Genomic DNA, 24,629 nt, shown 5'->3' with positions numbered 1-24,629 from the left:
GCATGAAAAAGTAGGCGGGTGGGGCGTAATGAGAGAATGCAGGGTCGGTGCTTCTGTGCGCAACCCTGCTTACAGCATAGAAGGAGGTGAGCAGATGACAGCCGGGTGGTCACCAAAACTAGCCGGGTGGAACACCCGGCAAAAAGAGCCTGGGGAGAACACTGGGCTTATTCACAGTACTGCATTGTAACTGATCACATTATTCTAACTCTCTACATGCAGGCTTTGTGTTAAAGCGGATCTGAGAAGAAAAACTATAACAAGTAACTTGTCTATATATCTTATCTAAAGTTTAGATGGTTTACAAAGAAAATCTGGCTGCAAACAGCTTTAATAGAATAGGTTTATGTCTTCCAGTGATACAATGAAAGCAGCCATGTTGTTTGTAAACATTACACAGAGGCAGGCTTATCTGTATCATGAGCACTCAGCCTGTGAAAAAAACCTAATCCCCCCTCCTCCCTCTGAAATCAATGGCTAGTAACACCTCCTCCTCCTCCTCCTCCTCCTCCTGCCCCGACTGAGCTCCCATGAACCCTTGCTACTGCCAAGGCTCTCTGAAAACCTGTGGGCATGGCTTATTTAGTTTATAGAGAATTAGAGTATTAAAACAAAAACAAAAAAGTATTTGGCTTGAGGATGCAGTAATGAGTAAAAGTTCACCTCAGATGTACTTTAAAGTCTATGGCCACTCTCCATCGCAGTTTACACGTGCGTTATGCAACTGACCACTGTGAACCTAGCCTTAGGGCCCATTCACACCTGAGCGGGAATCGCACGATTCCCGCTCACGGCAAACCGCTAGCGGTTCTGCAAGAACCGCTACACAATGTAGCGAGTGGCAGTGTTCTCACTGCCGCGGTTGCGGTTAGCGGCATCAAAGCAAATACCTACTTCCACTATACAACTAACATATATCTGTGGCATCAAAGCAAAGGCCCACTTCCACTATACAACTAACATCTCTATCTGTGGCATCAAAGCAAATACCTACTTCCACTATACAACTAACATATATCTGTGGCATCAAAGCAAAGGCCCACTTCCACTATACAACTAACATCTATCTGTGGCATCAAAGCAAATACCTACTTCCACTATACAACTAACATCTATCTGTGGCATCAAAGCAAAGGCCCACTTCCACTATACAACTAACATCTATCTGTGGCATCAAAGCAAATACCCACTTCCACTATACAACTAACATATCTATCTGTGACATCAAAGCAAAGACCCACTTCCACTATACAACTAACACCTATCTGTGGCATCAAAGCAAAGACCCACTTCCACAATACAACTAACATCTCTACCTGTGGCATCAAAGCAAATACCTACTTCCACTATACAACTAACATATCTATCTGTGGCATCAAAGCAAAGGCCCACTTCCACTATACAATTAACATCTCTATCTGTGGCATCAAAGCAAAGGCCTACAGGGGCGTACACACATCGTATTTGCGCAAACGACCCGTCATTTGGAAGTCAAATCGGGTGTGTGTACAGTCTGTCGTTCAGCTGATAAGACCGGACTTGAGCGATCCGCTTGGGGGAATCACTCAAAGCCGGTCTTATCAGCCGAACGACAGACTGTACAAACCTCCGATTTGACTTCCAAATGAAGGGTCGTTTGTGCAAATCCGACGTGTGTATGCACCTTACCTTTCACTATACAAATGACAGCTCTATCTGTGGCATAAAAGCAAAGGCCCACTTCCACAATACAACCAACATCTCTACCTGTGGCATCAAAGCAAAGGCCTACTTCCACTATAAAACTAACATCGCTATCTGTGGCATCAAAGCAAGGAACTATTTGCTCTATATAACGAGCATCTCTATCTGTGGCATCAAAGCTAAGGCCTACTTCCACTATACAACTAAAATCTCTATCTGTAGCATCAAGGCAAAGGCCTACCTTTCACTGTGCAACTAACATCCCCCTAATATGGACAGCATCAGAGGAAGAACTAATCACATTCCACAAAAACCTCCCCCGATACCAGCATATCTGATAGATCTGAGACACAAATATTCATCATCCTACAGTTTCTGTACTCTACAATTTACATATGGAACCTCTTTATATCATAAACAAACTGATGTCCCTGCCTAAAGTTTCCACCCAATATAAACAGAAAGAAATTCAGTTGTTTACAGCCAAGTTCCGAGGTATATATTCAAATCCGGAGTACGAGAAACAAACATTTCCTGCAAGGGCAGGGCCACATTTCAATCTGCAACAAACATGCATGTACTTCTGTGCACATTTTCCCCACACCAGGTGCATTCATATGCAGAAAAACATTCCTTTTTCACAGCAGCTGTTGCAAATAATAGAATAAACGCATCCATTCTTCTGCACATTAGCATTGCAGAAAACTTTACCTAAACTCTTAAACGCCTCAATTCTAAATTAAATGGATTACACCAATAATAGGCAGGCTTTCTTGGGCAATCTCTAGACTCTAGAGCACAGGTGTCAATCACAAGGCCCACAGGCGGTCCTCCTTGCCATTTTATGTGGTCCTCCAGAACTTCAAAGAACAGCAGCACACTGCCTTCCTATGCAGAGGAGCACACCAGTGACGGCGTTTATAATCACTTTGAGCAACAACGCATGGGATCCCTCAGCAGAATTGCCATGAGGCCGTCATCTAGAGATCCAAACCTCCTTGTGTGGCTGGTACAATATGCCCCCCCTCAACAAGAGGGAGGAACTGCCCCTACCATATAAATTACAGTTACGCCACTTAGTTTGAGACTGTACAACAAATGTTAACTCTTAAAGGATACCAGAGCCGAAAACAAAATGTGCAGTGGGTAGAGGGTTAAAAGCAAATACTTACCATGCTTCCTGTTCCCCTCTGTCATGAGCCGTTCTCTGACAATCTTTGTTACAGCTGATACAAATCCTACAATAAATCTGCACTGTTTCTACTTCCTGCTTTCATGAAAGCAGACGTATTGTTAACATCCTGTGCTTTCAAATAAGCTTATCTGCCTTATCTGCCGTTGCAGTCAGGTGACACAGGAGAAAGATTAGACACAGATGAGAGGGCATTAGACAGGCTACACTCTCTAAATACATACAGGGTGCATTTCTCTATGTTTTCCTTCTGTCCCGTGCAAGAGTTCAGGTCCGCTTTAAAAAAGGCAAAGCGGCAAAAACCTAGTAAGTCCAAGAGTTAGGCTGTTGACACACTATGAGCTCTTTCTGAAAAATCGCAATCATGGCAATTTTACCGCAAGTCAATAGGAGAGTTTCCTAAAAAACACTTAGAAAGCGCTGAGGGTCAGATAAGCACTCAGAAAGCGCTCATAGTGTGTCTACAGCCTTACAGTGCCAAAGTTGCATATTAGTTGACTTCCACATTAGTCAGAATGAGGCTTCAAAAGTTTTTTCTGACATAAATCTCCATGATTCATACAGAGACAGTCCTATTAGAGACTATGGGCCCAGACTACCACTCCATTGGGGAACTGCATTTTCCACAATGAGAATTATCAATTAGAAATTGGTTTCATAAGTGCAACAAACAGTCCATAAAAGCTCTAAAGTCAGAGGGCAAGACCATACTGTAATACCCTCCAACAATTAGGCAAGAATGCTTAGGTCACATTATAACAGCAAAGAAAATGGAATGATCTTGCTAATTTTGTAATTCCATATGTGCAGACTAGAGATCATCAAGGAGAGGTTCATTTTAGTTTAAATTTAGCTTAGGAACTGAGCCAAAGAAACGCAGCATCTGCTGAAAGAGGGAGTTTTTTGCCGATCTCACACTTCTTACAAACATTTTCTAAAAGCTGGGAGGTGGTTTCAAGTCATGTAGTCATCTGTGTTAGGGGTAATTTTAATGCCCAGATATTTGAATTGAGAGGTTACCTGCAGTGGACACAGGGCAACTATTATCGTTTCTAGCCGAGAGAAGAGTAGTAATTGAGACATTCCATAGTTAAAGGGACTCTAAGCACCTCTCATGAGCATGCCTTTAATCCAGATGACTTCCCACAAAGTCGTGCTATGATCCCTCTGTAGGAGCCTCTTGCAATGGCCATGCGTGTCCATTCCTCTTCCTGCTTCATTCAGTGATGCACTTCTCTAACAGAGAAGACAGGGGTGACCCGGAAGTTATAACATAGCCAAGATGGCAGCCGCGATTTTTAAATTGAAATCGAACAAAAACGATTTGGTGTAGAACGGTGATTCAGGCATAAAATGAAAGAGGAGAGCACAAGCTACAGAAAGGTATACCTCTATAAGTACTTTGCAGTACTGGTCGGAGTCTTAAAGGCATACCCATGAGAGGTTCTCGGAGTCCGTTTAATACATAGGTCTGAATAAAGCCTGAACCTCTTGGTTATTTCAAGAGCCTTGGATTTTAGAGATACAAGTGTGTCCTCAGCATAGAGTGATAGCGCCTCAGAAATGTAGCCTCTAATGATTCCATCGCCTTCCAAGAGAGACCTGACCAAGACTGCATGGGTTCAATCGCCAGGGCAAACAAAAAGGGGGGCATGGGGCACCCCTGTCTAGAACATCGATTCAAGTGCAAGATCTCTGGGGGTACATTTCCAGTTCAAATCTGAGCATATGGGTTCTGATATAGGCGCCCACTATTAAAACTAACAGAATAAACTGCTGTGATTACCATGAATGGATTGTGTACCTTATCGTTGTCCCTTGAAGCCGGTCAATCTTCTTGTTTAATTCTGCGATGATGCTGTGCAGCTCTGTAATTCTCTCTTCATATCTTAATGTTGTCCTCTCTTGTAAGTCCTCATGCTCCCTCATCAGATGGGACTGCTCACACTAATGCAAACACAAAAACAAGAAACGGCTCATTTACAGTTCAACTGGTTCAGTATAATCATTTGCTTGTTCCGTAATTAGTGCCAATAAAAGAAAAAAAACAAGTCTGCTTTACCAACAAGTCAGACGCTAAAGCCTTGCACAAACTTGCAATACGATTTATTTTTACCAATCTGGACAGAAATTTACTGTACACATATACTGTTCAACTACCCTGCCAATCAGTTGTTCAATGTAAAGTTTAGGGGGAATGAGTGGAAGCGAGCGGTCACTGTATAACAGCAACAACCACCATGGTTTTCCTAACTGCTAAGAGCAGACAGCAGGCATCTGGGAAGCCTGTGCACACTAGGAAAATGTGCCCAAAATGACATGGAACCATCAATTTAGAGGTGTATGGTCTTTGTAAGAACAGGAGGAGAGGGCGATGGTGTGAGATCGTCCAACTTGACTGACATTATCTGACAAGAGCCCTGATGCATCATACTCATCTTGTCCTAATGTATTTCTCATTTTGTTAAAAAAAAAAAATTCATATACAGGAAATCCCCGCCACTTCAACAAAGGCAACAGGGAGAGACACTGCGGAGAGCCTCCTTGAGAAGTGTGGGGCATCACCAGAGATAAGAACAGGGCACAGGGGGTGTAAAGAGGTACAGACTGGGACAGAAGGAGGCGCAGAGGGAGTCAGGAGGAGGCACAGAGGGGGTAGGAGGCACAAAGTGGCACACTGAAACACTGAAATTGAAGGAGGCTCAGAGGGGGGAGAAATGGGTCAGAAAGGGTTACAAGGGGACATTAAGGGACATGGAGGCACAGAGGGGAACACTGGAGGCAAAGATGAAACACGTGTGTGTGTGTGTGGGGGGGGGGGGGGGGGAATCGGAGACAGAGGGGAGACAGTGGGACAGAGGTGGCCCAGAGGGAGATTCTGGAGGCACAGGGGGACACTGAAGGCACAGAGGCCAAGAGGGATAGAAGTAGAGGGAGGGAGGGCACACTGGAGGCACAAGGGGGCACATAGGATAAACAGGTTATAGAGGTAGTACAGTGTTTTGACTAGTCACTACTTTGTTCATTAACTGGGGACTACCATGTATCAAATAAGTATTACACAGATAAAAACAGAAAACAATACGGAGCGTTTACTCAGCAGAAATGTCAAGTGCATCGGAACCTGGATTCCAAGAAAATACCACAGTTACAGATTGCCCAGCAAGCTCATGGCAAAATAGAACTCCTAGGAGTGTGTAAGCGGCTAGAAAGGACCATAAGCCGTTTTACTAAAATGCTATTCAGGTTGGAGTGAGCTCTGAGGTGTCCCTAAATGCATCACTGCTGAATAAGCAAATCATCCAAGGGACAAGAAACAAGCAATTTGCACATTCAGCAGTGATGCATTGTGGGAGACATATGCTCACTGCAACCGGAATAATCGCAAACACTTTCTGTTTCAAGTAAGTAGTGGGGCAAGATACAACATCCAGCCTTTCACACTGTTATTTTAAGGGGCATATTTTTATGTCTTGGGTATTGTTGAGAAAATATTTTAACCACCATATATTTTGCATGCGCATTTTAGCCAAACTGATATACAGGGATGAGTAGTGAGGGGGCGTACGTGTGTGCGTACGTGTACGTGTGTGTACGTGTGTACATGTGCGTACGTGTGTGTGTGCGTACGTGTGTGTGCGTACGTGTGTGTGTGTGCGTACGTGTGTGTGTGTGCGTACGTGTGCGTACGTGTGTGTGTGTGCGTACGTGTGTGTGTGTGTGTGTATGTGTGCACGTGTGCACGTGTGCACGTGTGCACGTGTGCACGTGTGCACGTGTGCACGTGTGTGTGTGTGTGTGTGTGTGTGTGTACGTGTACGTGTACGTGTGCGTGTGTGTGTGTGTGTGTGTGTGTGTGTGTGTGTGTGTGTGTGTGTGTGTGTGTACATGTGCGCGTGTGTGTGTGTGTGTGTGTTTCTCCACCCACCCGGTTAATTTTGGTGGGTGCCCAGCTGCCCAGCTGTCATCGGCTTGCCTCCTGATCGTCCTAAGCAGAGCTGCGCCAAAGCGCCGACCCTGCATTCCTCTGTTGCACCCCACCCAGCTACTTTTTTTATTCCACCTGGCTGGAAAAAAAACTCTGGGGAGGACACTGTGTGTACACACACACACACACACACACACACACACACATAAATACTCTGTATGGCTGTACAGTACATCACAGTTGTGTTACACACGTCTTTAGCAGAACCCTTTGTCCATCAGTTATATTCTCTTCTTCTGTCTAACCCCTCTCCATTCCTTCAATTAAGTATCAGCTTCCTAACCTTCTCCGCTGTTGGGGAATGCAGATGCCTATCCATGTGAAAAAGACACATCTGTGATTCACATTAACACTCACAGGCAACTGCTGCATAAACCCTGAAAAAGGTTGTCCTTTATCAAACAGTTCTGTAAACTGCGTGTCCTATTCATCAAATCAGAAGCCTAAACCATCAAGGCTGAAAAATTACTATATACTGCCAAGCAATTTATTTTAGGGACATTTATTCTAGTTAGGTTGATTGCACAGACAAAAGACAAATCGTGTGGATAGTTGGCTGAAAGGCCTTCAAGGTCAAGAATGTCTTAAGGGGCTTCTGCAGAGAGTAGATAAAATGATGTTGCATCCGTAGTGCATAGATCGATATTATACTAAAGTTTTGTGACATTTGTATACTGCTGCATCAGGATGCTGAAATGTAGAACTATACGTAAGACACCAGGAGAGTGAGGGGAAACGGATGATGTCACAATCCAAGGATGTTCTTGCATTCTACATAGCTAAAGAGAAACCAAGGTGAGTGATATGGAGGCTGCCATATTTATTTACTTTCAAACAATGCAAATTGCTTGGCTGTACTGCTGATCCTCTGCCTAGACTCTGAACAAGTATGCAGCATCTCAGGTGCTCTGAATGAAGTCTAACAAGATTAGCTGCATGCGTGTTTCAGGAGTATGATTCAGACACTACTGATGGCAAAAATATTAGCAAGACGCCAGGCATCTGGTATTGTTTAAAAGGAAATCAATACTGTATGGCAGCCTCCATATCCCTCTCATTTCACGTAACCTTTAACTGCTCACACTAAAAAGAAAAAAAAATGATTCAGAACAACTTTGAAGTAAAAATTGTGTCAAATGGTTTATGGAGGGAGCCTCAGGCCTGAGCCTCAAGCTGTGCCAGTCCCTTCCTCCCCAAGTAAGCTGCTCCAACTGGCAGTCTGTGGGCCCGTGTCCATAGACCTTGTTGCCACTATTAGATGGTGGCCAGTGGGGAGAGGCAGGAAGAGGTGTGAGAGAGAGCTTAGTGTGAGACTCAACTCAGAGCTTTACTCCATAAGCAGTCTGACACAGATTCACTGCAACAGTACATGAATTGCCAAACCTCAATAAAACAGATAAATCTATAAAGATATGCATCAGGATGGATGATACCCAATGACCATACCAAGTTCATTCAAAATACTATCAATCTGATTCAAAGTCAATAATCTTCATGGATAGCCAACTCTAGAGCAGACATCTGTAATTCTTATTAGATGGAAGAAATGGTACTGAGCATTACAAAAGCTGTCCAGGCTTGAAGTATGGAGCTCATTAAAGCAGACCTGAACTCAGTACTTCATCTCTGCTCTAAAAGATAAGCAACAGCATAATGACCATTAAAGAAAAATATTTCTTTGTTACAGCTGATACAAATCCTGCAATAAATCTGCAGTGTGTCTATTTCAGGCTTTCATGAAAGCAGACAGTGTTAACATCCTGTGTTTACAAATTAGCTGCTTTGCCGAGGCAGCCAGCTGACACAGCTGAAAGATCAAATTACATTTAAGGTTAGTCACTGATGATGGAGAATTAAGCTGAACTCTCTAAATACATACAGGGTGCATTTAACACTATGTTTCCCCTTCTGTCCTGTGCAAGAGTTCAGGTCCACTTTAAAGCCCAACCAAAGGCAATTTCTGAAAGCAATCCCATTAATGTGTATAAATTAAACGCATAACTTGTCCTCTACCTACTTCCTGTAAACTGCAGGTCTCACCTCCTCATTCAGCCACATGGTTTCTACTGTGAATTAAGGATTCTAGGAAATGTGGTCTACTATCTATTGTTTTTCCTATTTCGGGTATCACAAGGTCACAACTAATTGATTTGACCATCAGATAAATCCAAACGGGAGATGACACAAGCTAAACTGCAGTGACGTGCATGCACATATTTAGCTCAATAAACAGGTTTTCAGTCAGCCATATTGCTTCCATAAACTGCTTATATTCCCAAACATCCTGATTCCCATTAGAATTTGCATTATTCAGTTTTGTTTTTAGTTGGGTTTTAAAGAGTAACTGCCACTTGGGTGAAATGAAAAAAATGTGAATGTTCTAAATAATGCGCAGTTTACAAATGAAGACCAGACCCAGGCAGTTAATGGCAAATCAGCAAAGAATTATTAAAATACATAAATCAAACCTCACCCTACAGGGATAGTGTGGGACATTGGTTGGTGACAAGCATTTACTTATCATTGGGGAGCTGCTCCCAGCTCCCCATCTGTATGCAACTCTGCTATTTTCTTCAGCCAGACCCACAGCTGCAGCAGTTTGAAGCTCCAGGGGCACCACCGCAATGCATGCTGGGAGACGTAGTCCATCAATGTGAGTACATCTCCAGACCAGGAGATGTGCTCACATTTAAGGACTACATTTCCCTGCATGCATTGGGACAGCCAGGAATTCACAGCACCACAGCGGGCACTTTAAACTGTGGCACCTGCGGGTCTGGCTTTAGAATATGGGGGCTAGCCCCGAAACGTCATGCCTCAAATGGTCCACACTATCTATGAACCTCCCTTAGGTGGAGTTTTTTCTTTATGTATTTTAGAAATTCAGTGCTCTGATCCCTTTAAAGCATATGAAATTAGCCACTGGCTGCCATCCTTGTGCGCAGACATTAGTATGACACTTCCAAGTCAGTACACTACAGCAGTGTTCCCCAACCCTGTCATCAACTTCCACCAACAGTGCGTGTTTTGTGGAAATCCACAGAGGTATTTAATTAGCTCTGCTGAGACACCAATTACCTCACCTGTGCATGTTTGTGGTTTCCTGCAAAACATGTACTTTTGGTGGGCCTTGCGGACAGGGTTGGTGAACTCTGCTCTACAGTACAGAGACAAGTGCAGTCATTTCAGGAGGAAATACAGTAAATACCATATTTCTGCACTGAAATGATCATGTAATGAACCTTTTTTAAATATATTATTCTTAATGAAATCCGGTATTATTTTCAACAAATACTCTGAGAGGGAAAGAGAGAGATGGATGGCAGTCATACAAAAAATGATCGAGTTGAAGGGAAGAAAGCAATTAGCCATATTTAAACTTGAATGGAGGTCATAGTCACTAGTTCAGTGAAAGACAAAGAGAACTTGCCAGGAATATAATGAAGATGACAGTTTAACACCTTCTTATTACAAGTCCCCAGAGAGGAAGACAAGGAGGGGGATTCAGGATGATGCCATCTCTTCTGGAGTAACTTGCACGATAAATGACACAAAGTGTCCTTTCATGGAGCGCAGTCTTCAATCAATGGCTCCACAACGCTACAATAAGTCACCGACAAGTGACAAGAGTTCAAACCTTCCACAAATTAAAGGACGCTCTGCCGGGAAATCCACTCTCACAGAATCGTGCTTCATCAGCAACCTCCCACAGCCAGCTACACCAGTCAATAGTTTTTGCCAAATTTAGAAGAGGCTGACATCCAAATTAATAACTATGCAAATTATTTTTTAAAACCATGCATTTAAGTCTAGCATAAATCCATTGACCTTCTTAATGAAGTCTTTGGAATCTTGAAAGTTACCAAGCAAAGAAGCTGGGATTGTGGCCAGAAATTTGTATTTGTAGGTCACCAAGTAGTTAAGGCCTTAGTGAGACCCCCTCCTTATGTAAGTCAGGTGTCCATTCAAGCATGGTGTAGCATATCAAAAACCAGAGGAGGGGACATAAGTTTTGGTGGAGGGCACTTTACTTATCTAGATGAAGAAAGAAATCAGCCAGCCTGTTCTTGTAACTGCTCATGGTATCCAAAACCCTTAATAAAGTGTAATCATTACACAAGCCGGAATACAGCATAGCTTGGGAATTACAATGACATAAACCTCAAAAGCCTCTTTAGGATGGCCTTCCAACACCCCCCCCCCCCCCCCCCCACACACACACACTATCAACTAAGTGCTTATCCCACAGCCCTACCTAGTACATCCCTCCCCTTTAGATTGTAACCCTTTGGCAGGGTCCCCCCCCCCCCCCCCTTCTTAAACTTGCAACCCCGCCAGTGAAACTTTCTCATGGACTTACTCAGACTTGAATTGATGGGTCTCTGTAAAATCGTACCATCATGTATCTTATACCGTGTTTGCATGGATAACCTTGTGCTAGGTTGTATAACCTTGTGCTTCCTCTCTGCCTGACACCCCTTGTTAGCATTAGAAGTTTAAAGCTTAAATGCGTTTGCCATTTACATTTAGTTCATGAAACAGGAAGTGTCCTCCATTTAGGTTTATAAATAAATACAGACAAGTGTTGAGAAACTAGAAAACGGTTTGATATTCGATCTTTACTTGTCCAATTTTTGGTTTTGGGCTTTAAACCAGCAGGTGGAGGCCTGCACAAATATCAAATGCATACATAAAATTTAGTTTTTCCAGTATTTCCTTGATATACTGTATATATACAGTACTGCCCATAATTATTCATACCCCTGGCAAATTCTGACTTAAAGTTACTTTTAATTAACCAGCAAGTATTTTTTTTTTTATGGGAGATGACATAGGTGTCTCCCAAAAGATGATAAGCCAATGTACAAGAGGCATTATTGTGGGGGGAAAAAACATTTCTCAGCTTTCATTTACATTTGAGCAAAAAGTGTCCAGTCCAAAACTATTTATACCCCTCACAAACTGTCACAGTCTGTGGGGGAATCCAAAGGTCTATACCATTACAAATAGTCCAAACTGTTCAGAAGAATCCTAATTACCATGATTAATTGGTAACAGCTGTTTTAAACAACAGGTGAAAAATTGCAGCTCTCTTCAGTTGGTTTGTGGATAGTCATGGCTAAGGGGGCCCATACGCCTAACGATTTTCCCACCGATATACAGCAGATTCGATCACTGTGATTGAATCTGCTGTGAAATCGTTGCGCAAATACTGACAGAACGATCGATTTCCATCCGAAATCAATCGTTCCCGCCTATTCCCGTCGATCCGTCCGTGCGGAAGAATTTGCTCGATCGCCGCCGGGTCGGGAGTGTGTCGATAGCGGCGTTCGAATGCCCGACGACTGACGCAATACATTACCTGCTCCGCTGGCGCGAGTCCCCGCTCTCTCCGCTGTCCTCTTCTCCGCGCTGGGCTCAGAGTCCGGCAGGCTTCACTGAGCTTCCTGTCTCGGCAGGAAGTTTAAACAGTAGAGCGCCCTTTACTGTTTAAACTTCCCCCAGACAGGAAGTTCAGTAAACCATGCCGGACTCGGAGCCCAGCGCCGAGAAGAAGACAGCGGAGACCGGGGGAGTAGCGCCGGCCGGGGCAGGTAATGTATGGGGGGGCAGCAGCTTCACAGATTGTGATCGCTTTCATGCTGAAATAGATTCACAATCTGTTTGCAGTAAAGGCAGCCATACGATCCCTTTCTGATCAGATTCGATCAGAGAGGGACCTATCTGTTGGTTGATCTGATGGCAAATCGACCAGTGTATGGCCACCTTTAGACAAAGGAGCTCAATGAGGGCCTGTGGCTGCCCATTGTAGCTGCTCACAAGTGAGGAAAGGGCTACAAGGCCATTTCTAAATGTTTTCAAGTTCCAGTGGCTACAGTGCAAAGTATTATTAAAAAATACAAGATGTTCTGCACTGTGAAAATCTCAGAGGACGTGGTCGGAAGCCAAAGGTGACACCTAATCTGGCCAGGTGGTTAGTGAGAGAGGTGAAAAAGAATCCAAGGCCATCCTAGTGAATCTGAGCTCTGCTGGTGGCAATGTCTCAAAGCAGACAATACAACGGACACTGCACACTGCTGGGTTCCTCGGATGCAGATCAAGGAGGATGCCACTTCTCCAGATAAGGCACACAAAAGCTTGTTTGGCCTTTGCAAATGCTTATCTGGACAAAGAAGAAGACTTCTGGTCTTATGTGTTGTGGTCAGATGAAACAAAAAATGAATTGTTTGGTCACAATGATGTTTCCGTTATTTGTTGTAATGCTGGATCCACACGGTGCGTTTGCTCACTCGATTTCCCGCTCGATTCCCGTCGATTCGTTTATTTCCAACATGACCAATTTGGATTTCGATGGATCGTTAGGTCGATTTGGCATACTTTGCATGCGAATCGACCTAACGATCCATCGAAATCCAAATTGGTCATGTTGGAAATAAACGAATCGACGGGAATCGAGCGGGAAATCGAGTGAGCAAACGCACCGTGTGGATCCAGCATTACAACAAATAACGGAAACATCATTGTGACCAAACAATTCATTTTTTGTTTCATCTGACCACAACACATGTTTGGTCACAATGATGTTTCCGTTATTTGTTGTAATGCTGGATCCACACGGTGCGTTTGCTCACTCGATTTCCCGCTCGATTCCCGTCGATTCGTTTATTTCCAACATGACCAATTTGGATTTCGATGGATCGTTAGGTCGATTCGCATGCAAAGTATGCCAAATCGACCTAGCGATCCATCGAAATCCAAATCGGACATGTTGGAAATAAACAAATCGACGGTAATCGAGCGGGAAATCGAGTGCGCGAACGCACCGTGTGGATCCAGCATAAAAACGGAGAAGCATTCAGCCCAAAGAACACAATCGCATCTGTCAAACATGGTGCTGGGAACCTAATGCTTTGGGGGTGTTTTTCAGCTAATGGCCCAGGAAACCTAATTACAGTAAACGGCACCATGAAAAAAGAGCAATACATGAGGATTCTCAACTACAACATTAGGCAGTCTGCAGAAAAACTTTGCCTTGGACACCAGCGGACATTTCAGCATGACAATTTAGAAATGAGCAGCTAACTAGGATTTACAGCCTTCTACAGAGTCTTCAGTCCATTCTGAATAGATTTAGTGTAAATAAGAATGGACTGAAGACTCTTCTATACCCAAAGAATGTATAAGCAACCACATTTGTTGTAACTGATAATTGTTTCATACATTAAGCTGTGCTAAGCAGTCCCCACGGGCTGAAAAATTCTGTGAATTCTCCCTGTTCTTTGCATTGTACTGACATGACCAAAATGGCAGGCCCTGCACAGTTAAGGGAAAAAAAAACCACACACAAAGCCTTAAGAAACAAGTAAAAGATAAAGGACTCCAATGAGTACACGAACTATAATGCATACAGCTTCTAGTAGTGTAAAGAAAATCAGTAAGATTTATATTGTTGTGTCTACGCTGAGCAGATTGCCATCACCTCCTGCACCACTGACCGGGCACACAGAACAGAAACAGAGGGTACATTTTAAATTGTCTATTTCTGGAATGCATGAGAAAGGAAAGAAGCACATCCACTTTTAGGTTTGTTTTCTATTTGCAAACGTTAGTGTAATCCTTTCACTTCCTGTTGTCAGTGACTAAACTGGCTGCACAGGTGAAGATATAACCAGAGATGATCAACAAAATGCAAATAATTTCAACGTGCATTCCAATTTCATGTCAATTGTATGCAGCTTGCAGCTTGAAATTAGACCAATCATAAGAAGTTATTGTCAGTTTTGATTGGTCCAAGTTCACGCTGCATACAACTTACATGATATTTGAATGATCGTACAAAATGATTGGCATCTCATTGATCTCTGGATTTAAAAATATCAGGTTTGTATAATAACGTATGTGAAGAGATCTAGTCACCTATTATCTGTGATGGCACAGGAAGTGAGGAAACAGATCGTTAGCACTTGCATAAACTTCTTTCCAGTAAACACAGGCCTTGTTCTTCAGGAGAGGCAAGACCAACACTACCTCTCCTTTTTAAACTGCTTGTAAACTTTTCCACCGGTCACCTCCGATAGTACTTTTTGAAAAGCTGTAACACACCTCAGTTAGGAGGTTGTAGATTTTTAGTTTCAAGACACAGACAGGGCACAGAACATTTATATTGCGCTTTTCTCCTTGTGGACTCAAAGTGCCAGAGCTGCAGCCACTAGGATGTACTCTATAAGCAGTAGAAGTGTTAGTCTTGCCCAAGGTCTCCTACTGAATAGGTGAAGGCTAGTTTCCTGCATCAAAGGCAGAGCCCTTAACCAGTACACTATCCAACCACTGCTAGTTTAGCACTACAGAACTCAAAAATAGTGTTCAAAAGCGGGGCAGTTTTTCTACCTGCATGTTCTGACGGTGGTCACAAGTGTTTGCAACCCACCTTTGTGAGTATAAATTTCTGATAATTAATCCAACCTGTTATCCAGAGATACTGCCCCATTTGGCTCCTGACCTTTCTTATTTTCGTAGAGGATCCGGTGATATCTTTAATACAGACAAAGTACGCCGTGAACACTTTACAGAACAGTTTTCACCAGAGCTAGCCTTCATAAATTCTACTTTGGAACAAAGTACAGTTCGGGCCTTTAAAGCCATGACACATTCAGGACACTGTCACCAAGCTTTGTTAGTCAGACAATTTCTCTAGTGTCCCACCCGCAGACAAAGAGGAATCCTAAAATAAAATAAAAATAATTCTAAGTGAACGATTCCTAACATGCTGACAGGTGACTATCAAGCCATAGAACAGTCTTAACCCTGCTGCTAGGTCAAGCTTTGTAATATAATAATAAGGTAGCAAGAAGATTGATAGCGAAAACTGGAAGACTTCAGAAGAAGCAGTAAATACACAAGTGACTGCAGCCCACGTTCTATTGTAATAATTTATGGGGATAAATTCTGAAAGCTCAGGATGGATGCTTCACTTTAATTCTCCCGTGGCCTTGTACTCCCTATAAAAACTCACGTTATCGCCCATTATTAAACCACAGTAGTCAGTTCCTTTCTGTTGCAACAGAGATTTATTATTATATACACCCATATGTGTGATGATGGCAATAGATAAACAGCACTGAGCGCCAGGTATTGCTATTCTCGTATAATGCAAACATCTCTACATAAATAACCTTAAGACCGGGTTCCTGTACTACAAGAAATTGAATCACTGAATAGTATATTACAAATAAATATGAACAGTGTCAGTTAAAGATTAACATCCGTGTTCCCACAAAGATCTAAAACACAAAGACACAAAATCTTAAAAAAACTCCTTTGAATACTTTTGACTATAAATAAAAAAAATTAAAAAATTAGTGGCGTAAATGTGCCCACAGAGAGGGTATCACATGTATAGGGAGACGAGGACACTGAGGTAGGCCTTTACACACTGTCTCAGCTGACCTCTCCTGTTTCTAATCATAGGGAGGTGGTAGTTGTAAACCCAGACCAAGTAGCTGTAGATCAGGGAAAGCCACTGTGATCAGACAGGACTTCTGGCATTTTCCAGGGCCACACATGGTATCGTATAATCAACAGATGTGCGCTTGTTGACCAACCATTAACAAGGACGGCGCAATTCCCCATGGGTTAGAAATTATAATTTTGCAGTATTTGTATAGCGCCTTTCTCCTGTCGGACTCAAAGTGCTTGCGAGGCAGCCACTAGAGCGCACTCAGTAGACAGTAGCAGTGTTAAGGAGACTTGCCCAAGAAACTCCTTACTGAAATAGGTGCTGGCTTACTGAACAGGCAGAGCCGAGATTTAAACCCTGGTCTCCTGTGTCAGAGGCAGAGCCCTTAACCATTACACTATCCAGCCACTGGAGGATCTGGTGCCTCCCATCCCTTCAAACAGCGTACCACTCATGACAGCTTATCACAGGCATTATAGTGATTGATGATAGCTACTGGTGGCAGCATGGGACACATTATTGTGAGGTTATGGTTGTGACCTACTGACAAGTATCCATTTGTAATACGGATGGCTTGATCATCATATCTGCCAAAAGTTAATAAACGGTATATTCATGAGAGGGTGTATCCTTCAATTGCCGTGGGTGGTCCTTTACCACCATTGTATTTAAAACTTCATTGCACAATGGCACATAGTCTTCACTTTCTGAAGACGGGGACCCTCCAAGGCCCCAAAACAAATGTCAAAGTTGCGTTGACTTATGCATAAAATTGCTTCTGCACTAAAACAAGGTGTGCCAACTTTATTTTTTGCAAACCGTCAGCAGCGATAATACGTCTTTTCCCAACCAAATATTTGGCTTCATCAGCACCCTCCTATTGTTTGAAAGATAGTTGCATCACAGTTTGTTTATTTTATCGATATTTAAATAAACTTTATGCCAGAAAAAAACAAAACAGTGCAACCCACACTATGAAATGTTGATACATACCTCATACATACCACTTACATTACCCCCTCACTTAGGATCTCTCCTACCTTTCTCTTCCCTCCTCTTGTCATGACCATAACACGTATACCCTCCACTCCCCCCCTATTAAACTCTACGTCAAGGATAACCTCAAGATTAACTGGAACTCTTTGCTCAAATCCATTTCATAGCAATCCACTTTGTAGCACCGGACAGCTCTACCTCCTTGTCATCCCACACCCTATTACTCAGAAAGGTTGAAATCTCCAACTTCCACTCCCCAAGGGAAAAAGGTTCGAGACTTTTCCATTTTCTTATAAGAAGCTTCCTAGCTAAACTTACCCCCAAATCCACCAGTGACCATTGTTGAGGACCCCCTCCAATTGTTCCTGCATCCCGAATACCAAAAATTACCAATAAGGACAATTGTATTTAAAGCTTCATTGCACAATGGCACATCGTTTGTCTTCACTTTCTGAAGAAGGGGACCCTCCAAGGTCCTGAAACAATTGTCAAACTTGTGTTGACTTATGCATTAAATTGCTTCTGCACAAAAACAAGGTGTTCTAAAGTACTTTGGACTTTTACTGTAATCAGACAAGAGGTGATGTATAATCAACAGATATGGGCAAAAATAGTAAGATCTGTAGGATGACATTTTATGTGTGACTGCATTAGCATGGTTTGGTTAGCCAGAAACAAACAGAGTGATCAATAACAATAATAAAAAGGGGGTGTAGGAAGAAAATGTCACTTTGTGATGGCTATAGGCCTGGTCTCAGTAAGGCACACTCGCACTCATAGTTCTATTGTTCGTAAGGGACTATAAAGAATACAAGTGTATTTAGTCTTTGGGCCATTACAGCCACTCTGAATATTTTTTTCTGTCTGCACCAATGCAATCTGTATAGTCTTTAGTCTTTGCACGAGAGTCAATTGAAAGCTGTACATAAAAGCAGCTAACTGACTTGCTGCACTCCAGAAGGTGCAATTTTTAGGTTTTCAAATCCTGCAGCAGTAATGCTTTGCAATGAAATGCAGAAAAAAATCTATTTGTGAACGGATTTGGTAATTGCTAAGAAAATTGAAAAATTGTGAACCGCAGAATTATAAATGCAGGAAAATGGGGAATAATCGCAGGTGGTATTCATAGGCATAAGTGTGAATGTTGTTCAAGAGTACTACTATTTCACTATATGCTGCAGTGAAAATGGTCTCACAGCTGGAAGAGGTTAGGAAAAAGATTAGCAACTCCCTTCACATGCAGAACCTGACAGTGCTTGACTGTGAGTCATCTAATAACCTGCAGCACTGACAGCTATTAGATGTTATCAGTGTGAGATACAGATTCCCACAGTTCCCCAGCAATTACTTTATTTTAAATTCCTGAAGACCTTTCTTGTAGGAATTCTGGCATTTCTGAAAGAATTGATGCTTTCATCCCCCTTTTAATATCACCACACCCCTATTTACAGAATATTTTACAAGCTGGCCGCACAAGGAACTCCAAAGAGTGACATGTAATTAAAGATTTGTACAGAGTACACCAGAATCACAGTCGTGAGCAGACCTGCACCCTGTAACACCTTGACATCGCCAGTTTCCCAATGCGGTCACACCCTATAAATACATACTCAACGCTCAAAAGAATATTAAAGATATGATGACAAGCTCAAATGCTTATTATTACTTAACAATGAGCAGTTCTCATTCATCTAAAATCAAGTCTCAAAGATCATCTATTCATACGCTGTGAGCACATCCGCTGTTTGGACACAGCCCATAATAGTTGATCAGAAAGACTATGGCCTCAATTCACTAAGCTTATCTCCTGTCTTTAATAACTCTTCTAGAGTTGTTACCATGGTGATAAGGCATGTAGTATTCAGGAAACATTTTACCTCAGGCAAGCCTAAAGTTAACTCTTCTGTCTTTAAATTAACTCTCCAATCCTTAAAATAACTCCAGAGTTAAAGACAGGCTGTTAATTAACTGCGTGTGAAAATAACTACAGAGGAGGTAAATTAACTACAGAGGAGGTAAATTCACTACAGAGGAGGTAAATTAACTACAGGAGAGGTAACTTAAGGAATGAAGAGGTAAGATAACTCTCTCACGTGTGGAGGTAAGTTTTCTCTTGCCTTATTATCTCTAGCATGATCTTAGTGAATTGAGGCCTATGTCTACTGGGGCAAAACTAAATAAGAAAGCATAGTCCCCGTATGTAGTAGACAGAAACAGGTGCATAGCTGCAAACCACGGAGCCCACCAGCAAAAATGTGAAGTGCCCTCCTTCCACTTTCCTCTCTGTCACTGTGGCGACCCCCTGACATACGTAATCTGGCCACCATATACCCAATAACCAAGAGCAGACACCCTTGAAGACCCCTTCCCCCCAAGTAAAGTGCTACCATTACCCTCCTGTCCAGGGGCGTAACAATAGTCCCTGCAAGGGATGCAGCCGCAGGGAGGCCCTTAGGGGGAAAAGCCTGAGAGGTGGCCCCTGGCTCACTCCAGGGAAATTTGTAGGGGCAGGTCGTGGCACAGTAAAGGAAGGAGGAGCAGCAGGCACAAACAGCAGCAGGAAGGGGGGCACAACTCCCCCCCCCACCTTACCCTCGGGCTACCATTAGCAGTTCCCCCTCCAGCAAAAAAAGCTGGGGGGTCCCCATCCAAAGTATCGCAGGGGGACCCAGTGATTACGCCCCTGCTCCTGTCCCCTTCACTAATGTTACCACCCTCCTACACTCACCCAGATTCTCATATGCAGGCTTGTGTAGTGAAACTAAAAAGCGCCAGTGCTGTATTAAGTCCTCTTTCCTCATCACGCAGTCAGCAGCCGCTGGCTTTACTAATACTTCTATATGGCTCATGAGAATTCTGGGGTCACATGAGAGAGATACGCTCAGGAGCTGTACAGAGGGGTGTACCACACACACAAAGTGGCTGCTAACTGGCTGATTGCTGTGAAGAGGAGAGAGGACCTGATGAGGCGCTGTAACACGTACACTCTGGCTCTACTGTGCAGCTCTGCAGATGGGGAAATAAGATGGTGGCTAACAGGAAAGTTCTGAACAGGAGGAGGAAGTATGCCCCCCCCCCCCCCCAGATCACCTGCGACTCCGGTGCCACCCCCTCCCCATCCGCCAGTCATACCATTGGACTGAATTCTAATTACATATCTAAAAACGGAACAGTCATTTGACTGTTAGCTGTCATTAGATATAACAAACATACAGAGTGGGTCTCCTCAACATTCATCTCTGGCCAGAGGAATCCATAAAGTTTAATTATTTGTTGTCTATTGCTCTAATTGAACATTTTTGTGTGAAGACTCTGCAGATGTCATGTGACAAAATGGCCACAATGCAAACGCCAGACCATGCAGAGCACAGGATAGATTACATCACATGATTTCTGTCAATCGAGGATTTTGTGTCATTTAAAAATAAACAATAGGGAACAATTGGTCTAAGTGGTGCGACTGTTTGGCATTCTGATTTTCTGTGAAATGTTTCTTTAGGGCTCATTCACACTGCACAAGGCATTTATGGTACATTATGTGTGGTGCGTCATGACTGACAGCAATGCTCATAAGTAAGAATGAGCTCTTACCCAAAATATTTCCTCAGATGTGTGAACATTTTCAATAGTTTGTCTGAACATTATAGGTACATAATTTTAGAATGTGAAAACTACTGTATATACAGATTAAAAAAAAAATAGGATTATAAAAATAAAAGCCATCGAAAAGTTAATAAAAAAATAAATAAAATAAGAATACCAACATATGTAAAAGCAATGCAAGTAATGAAAACAGTAGCGTCACTATGGGAGTGCGGTGGGTGCAGACCGCACCAGGGTCCATATGCAATTAACTTTTTCCTTTTTAGTTTTCTCCTAGGTGATATTTTTAAACTTGTCAATAAAATTCCTTTTAAGCCACCAGACAGCAAGAAAATACTCAAAATAATTGTGATACTACCTTTTAACATACATTTTGGTACTTTTTTAGTTGAAAAGTTCTTGAACGTTATTTTAAATCGAAGATGAAAAATTATCTACTAGGAGAAAACCCAGGTGAAAAAGTGAATTGCATATGGCCCCTGGTGTCACCAGTAGAGGGGGTGACAACAAGCTCCAGGATAAAGGAGGGTGGTGAAACGCTATGTACATATAGACCAGGCTTTTGCCTGATGTCCTACTCTTCTCCCTTCAGGCTGCTCTGCGATGAGCTGATAAAACAGTTTAGAGGCCACCAGGGCCATGTGATAATCACCTTAAAGGGGAACTTCAGCCTTAACAAACATACTGTCATCAAGTTACATTAGTTATGTTAATTAGAATAGATAGGTAATATAATCTCTTACCCACTCTGTTTTAAAAGAACAGGCAAATGTTTGTGATTCATGGGGGCTGCCCTCTTTGTCATGGGGGCAGCCATCTTTTTGGTTGAAAGGAGGTGACAGGGAGAAGGAGACACAGTTCCAACTGTCCTGAGTCCTGATTACCACTCCCAGCTGCAAACGCTAGGCTTCAAATGTCAAATTCAAAATGTAAAAAAAAAATTGCACTAAAACAGCAGAACGAGAACAACAACATCAGAAATCCCATCATGCTTTGCACAGCATCAGGGAAAAAAAGCCCGGGCAGTTTTCTTCTGTGCAGCTAAAAATGAGGCTTGTATAAGAGAAACAAAGTTCTGATGCTGTGAAACTGTTAAAGAAACACCAAGCCTTTTCAGTGCTGCTGAGTCGATTTTTAGTCCGGAGGTTCACTTTAACATCCCCCTATTCACACATTAGCACAGCCCCCCAACACACACCACTCAATAGCAAGTGTGTCCAGCATGGTACCACTCCCTCACCCCCTACAGCAAACATGGGCAGACTCCCCTTCTCCCCCTCCCCTTTCGTGTGGCCAGCATACCAAATATTTAATACCTTCTCCCATAGCAAGTGTATCACATGAAAACCTCTTCCGACCAAACCAATAATATCAAGTGCGTCCATTGCTGAGCCCCTCCCTCTTCTGCCACAGCAAACATGGCCAGAACCCACCCATAGCAAAGTTTGGCCAGTATAACAATCCCTAACTCTTACTCCCCTCCCCCTATAGAAAATGGATCCACTATAACCAATTCCAAACCCCATTCACAACAAATGTCAGTAACAAGTAACATTACTCCAAAAAAGTATTCTTGGTTTTGTTTAGCCTGGTGAGGTGGAAGGTTCATGGGGTAAGAGGGGTGACACCATGAGTTTCCGCACCAGGTGACACCAACCCTAGTGATGCCTCTGAATGAAAATCTATATTTACAAAAGTAGCACTAATATAAGGTATTCATTTTCACACCTTGAGAGTGGTAATGTTATTTTTCTAATGTTTTTAAGTAAAATGTCTTTTCATTTTCCCTTATAAAAATTGCACTAAGTTGAAAATCTAGAATGCACAAATAGGTTTCTCAGGCGATGCAACTGTCATCATAAGCGTAAGACACTAAGGCTCACATTCAACATTTCTAACATATTTCTTAATCAGGCAAAATAAACTTAAAGGACAACTGAAGCAAGATAGACGTTAAGGCTGCCATATTTATTTATTTTTAAACAATGCACATTACCTGGAAAGCCTGCTGATCCTCTGCCTCTAATACTTTTAGCCACAGACCCGGAACAAGCATGCAGCAGATTAGAGGTTTCTGACATTGTCAGATCTGACAATATTAGCTGCATGCCCGTCTCTGGTGTTATTCAGACACTACTGCAGCCAAATAGATCAGCAGGGCTACCAGGTAACAGGTATTGTTTAACTACTTGTCGATCGCTGCACGTCAATTGGCGTGAACGCGGCGGCTCCCCCAGGAAGGGCATGTTTTGCAGCAAATCTCTGCTTAAATGACGGAGCTCCGCCATCAGTCTCCCAGCTGCGAACCCGCCGTCTATTTACAATGTACAGCGCTGCAATCTAACGCAGGACTGTACTGGGGACAGCCGTGTTACTTGGCTGTCCCCTACAAAGGATCAGGAGCGATCGGCTCTCATAGGCTGATGCCTATGACAGCTGATCGTTGTGACTGGCTGGCGGGAGGAGGGAGCGCTGCGAAAAATAAAATAGACAAATTAATTGAAACAAACCAACAGATAAATAAAAAAAAAAAACAAGGCAGCTGCGTTTAGAGCCCACCAACAGAAAGTTCTGTTGGTGGACAGAAAAGGGGGGGCAATCACTTGTGTGCTGAGTTGTACAGCCCTGCAGCGAGCCCTTAAGTAGAGAGTACAGAGTTAAGCCTGTGGTCCTTAAAGAGAACCTGTACTGAGTAAAATTATTTAAAATAAACACATGAGGTAACTTCAAATAAATATTACATAGTTACCTTGCCATCAGTTCCTCTCAGAAGCTCACCATTTGCTTCTGACAATGATCCCTTCCAGTTCTGACAACATTTTGTCAGAACTGAAATATACCAGTTGCTGTCAGTTATATATCAGTTGCTGTCAGTTACAGCTGAGAGGAGAAATTATGTGTCCATGTTTCCCTATGGCTCAAGTGGGCGATGTTACAGTTTAACTGTGTGCTGACCAGGAAGCGGTTATGGGGTAATGGCCATTTTCAAAATGGAGGACGGAGAATTCCATTGATCACAGTGGACAAACAGGATGCAGGAGAGGAGGAAGAGATTGAGGAGTAGACTATACAGGAGGTAAGTATGACTTGTGTATGTTTATTTTGACTTTTAATTTTCAGTACAGGTTTTCTTTAAGTGGTTAAAAGGAAATAAATATGGCAGCCTCCATATACTTCTCATCTCAGGTTCCTTTTTAGCTACGTGAGCACATAAGATTTTCTTCAGTTGAAACGACAAGTTCCCATTCTTTGGCTGGAAACACAAACTTATACAGGTGTTCTCTGATATCGCAGGCATCTTCTTCAGAAACGGATCACCTCCCCCAATGTCTTTCTTCCTTTGGAAGCTTCAAAGGAAGATCTTGCAGCAGGGTGTAATGTGTGTCAGACCTTAAATCCCCCCCAGGTGTTTCCGTTAGGAAATGCAGAGAAGTGTGAGTGCATCTTTTAGGGGTCTGCACTGTGATCCCTCTGCCAGTCAGTCACAGGCTCATTGTTGTGATCCCTGCAGGAGCCCATGTGCACCCACACTTTTCTGCATATACCGACAGAGACACTTGGAAGGGGGCGGATCTGACAAACATTCCTATTAGGTGGCACATGGGGGGAATAACAGTCATTAATTGTACTGTAACACTCTACACAAATGACGATAGCAGCGGCGCCTGGGGAGGGTGGGGCTTATGTGGCCAGTATCGCTGCTGTTCACA

The 24,629-nt window shown here is 42.9% G+C and overlaps 1 protein-coding gene across 4 annotated transcripts in view; it reads right to left on the bottom strand.

Moving 5' to 3' along the window:
• Positions 1-24,629, bottom strand: part of MCC (MCC regulator of WNT signaling pathway) — a 476,123-nt gene that overhangs the window by 151,736 nt on the left and 299,758 nt on the right. For all 4 annotated transcript variants that reach the window (XM_068247285.1, XM_068247291.1, XM_068247296.1 and 1 more), the window contains one exon: positions 4,680-4,822. In XM_068247285.1, coding sequence (XP_068103386.1) covers positions 4,680-4,822 — 143 coding nt within the window. The remainder of the gene's footprint in view (positions 1-4,679; positions 4,823-24,629) is intronic.

The sequence above is a fragment of the Hyperolius riggenbachi genome, chromosome 1, assembly GCF_040937935.1.
Source record: "Hyperolius riggenbachi isolate aHypRig1 chromosome 1, aHypRig1.pri, whole genome shotgun sequence".
Taxonomy (NCBI): domain Eukaryota; kingdom Metazoa; phylum Chordata; class Amphibia; order Anura; family Hyperoliidae; genus Hyperolius; species Hyperolius riggenbachi.
This window is presented reverse-complemented; position numbering and strand designations above follow the sequence as displayed.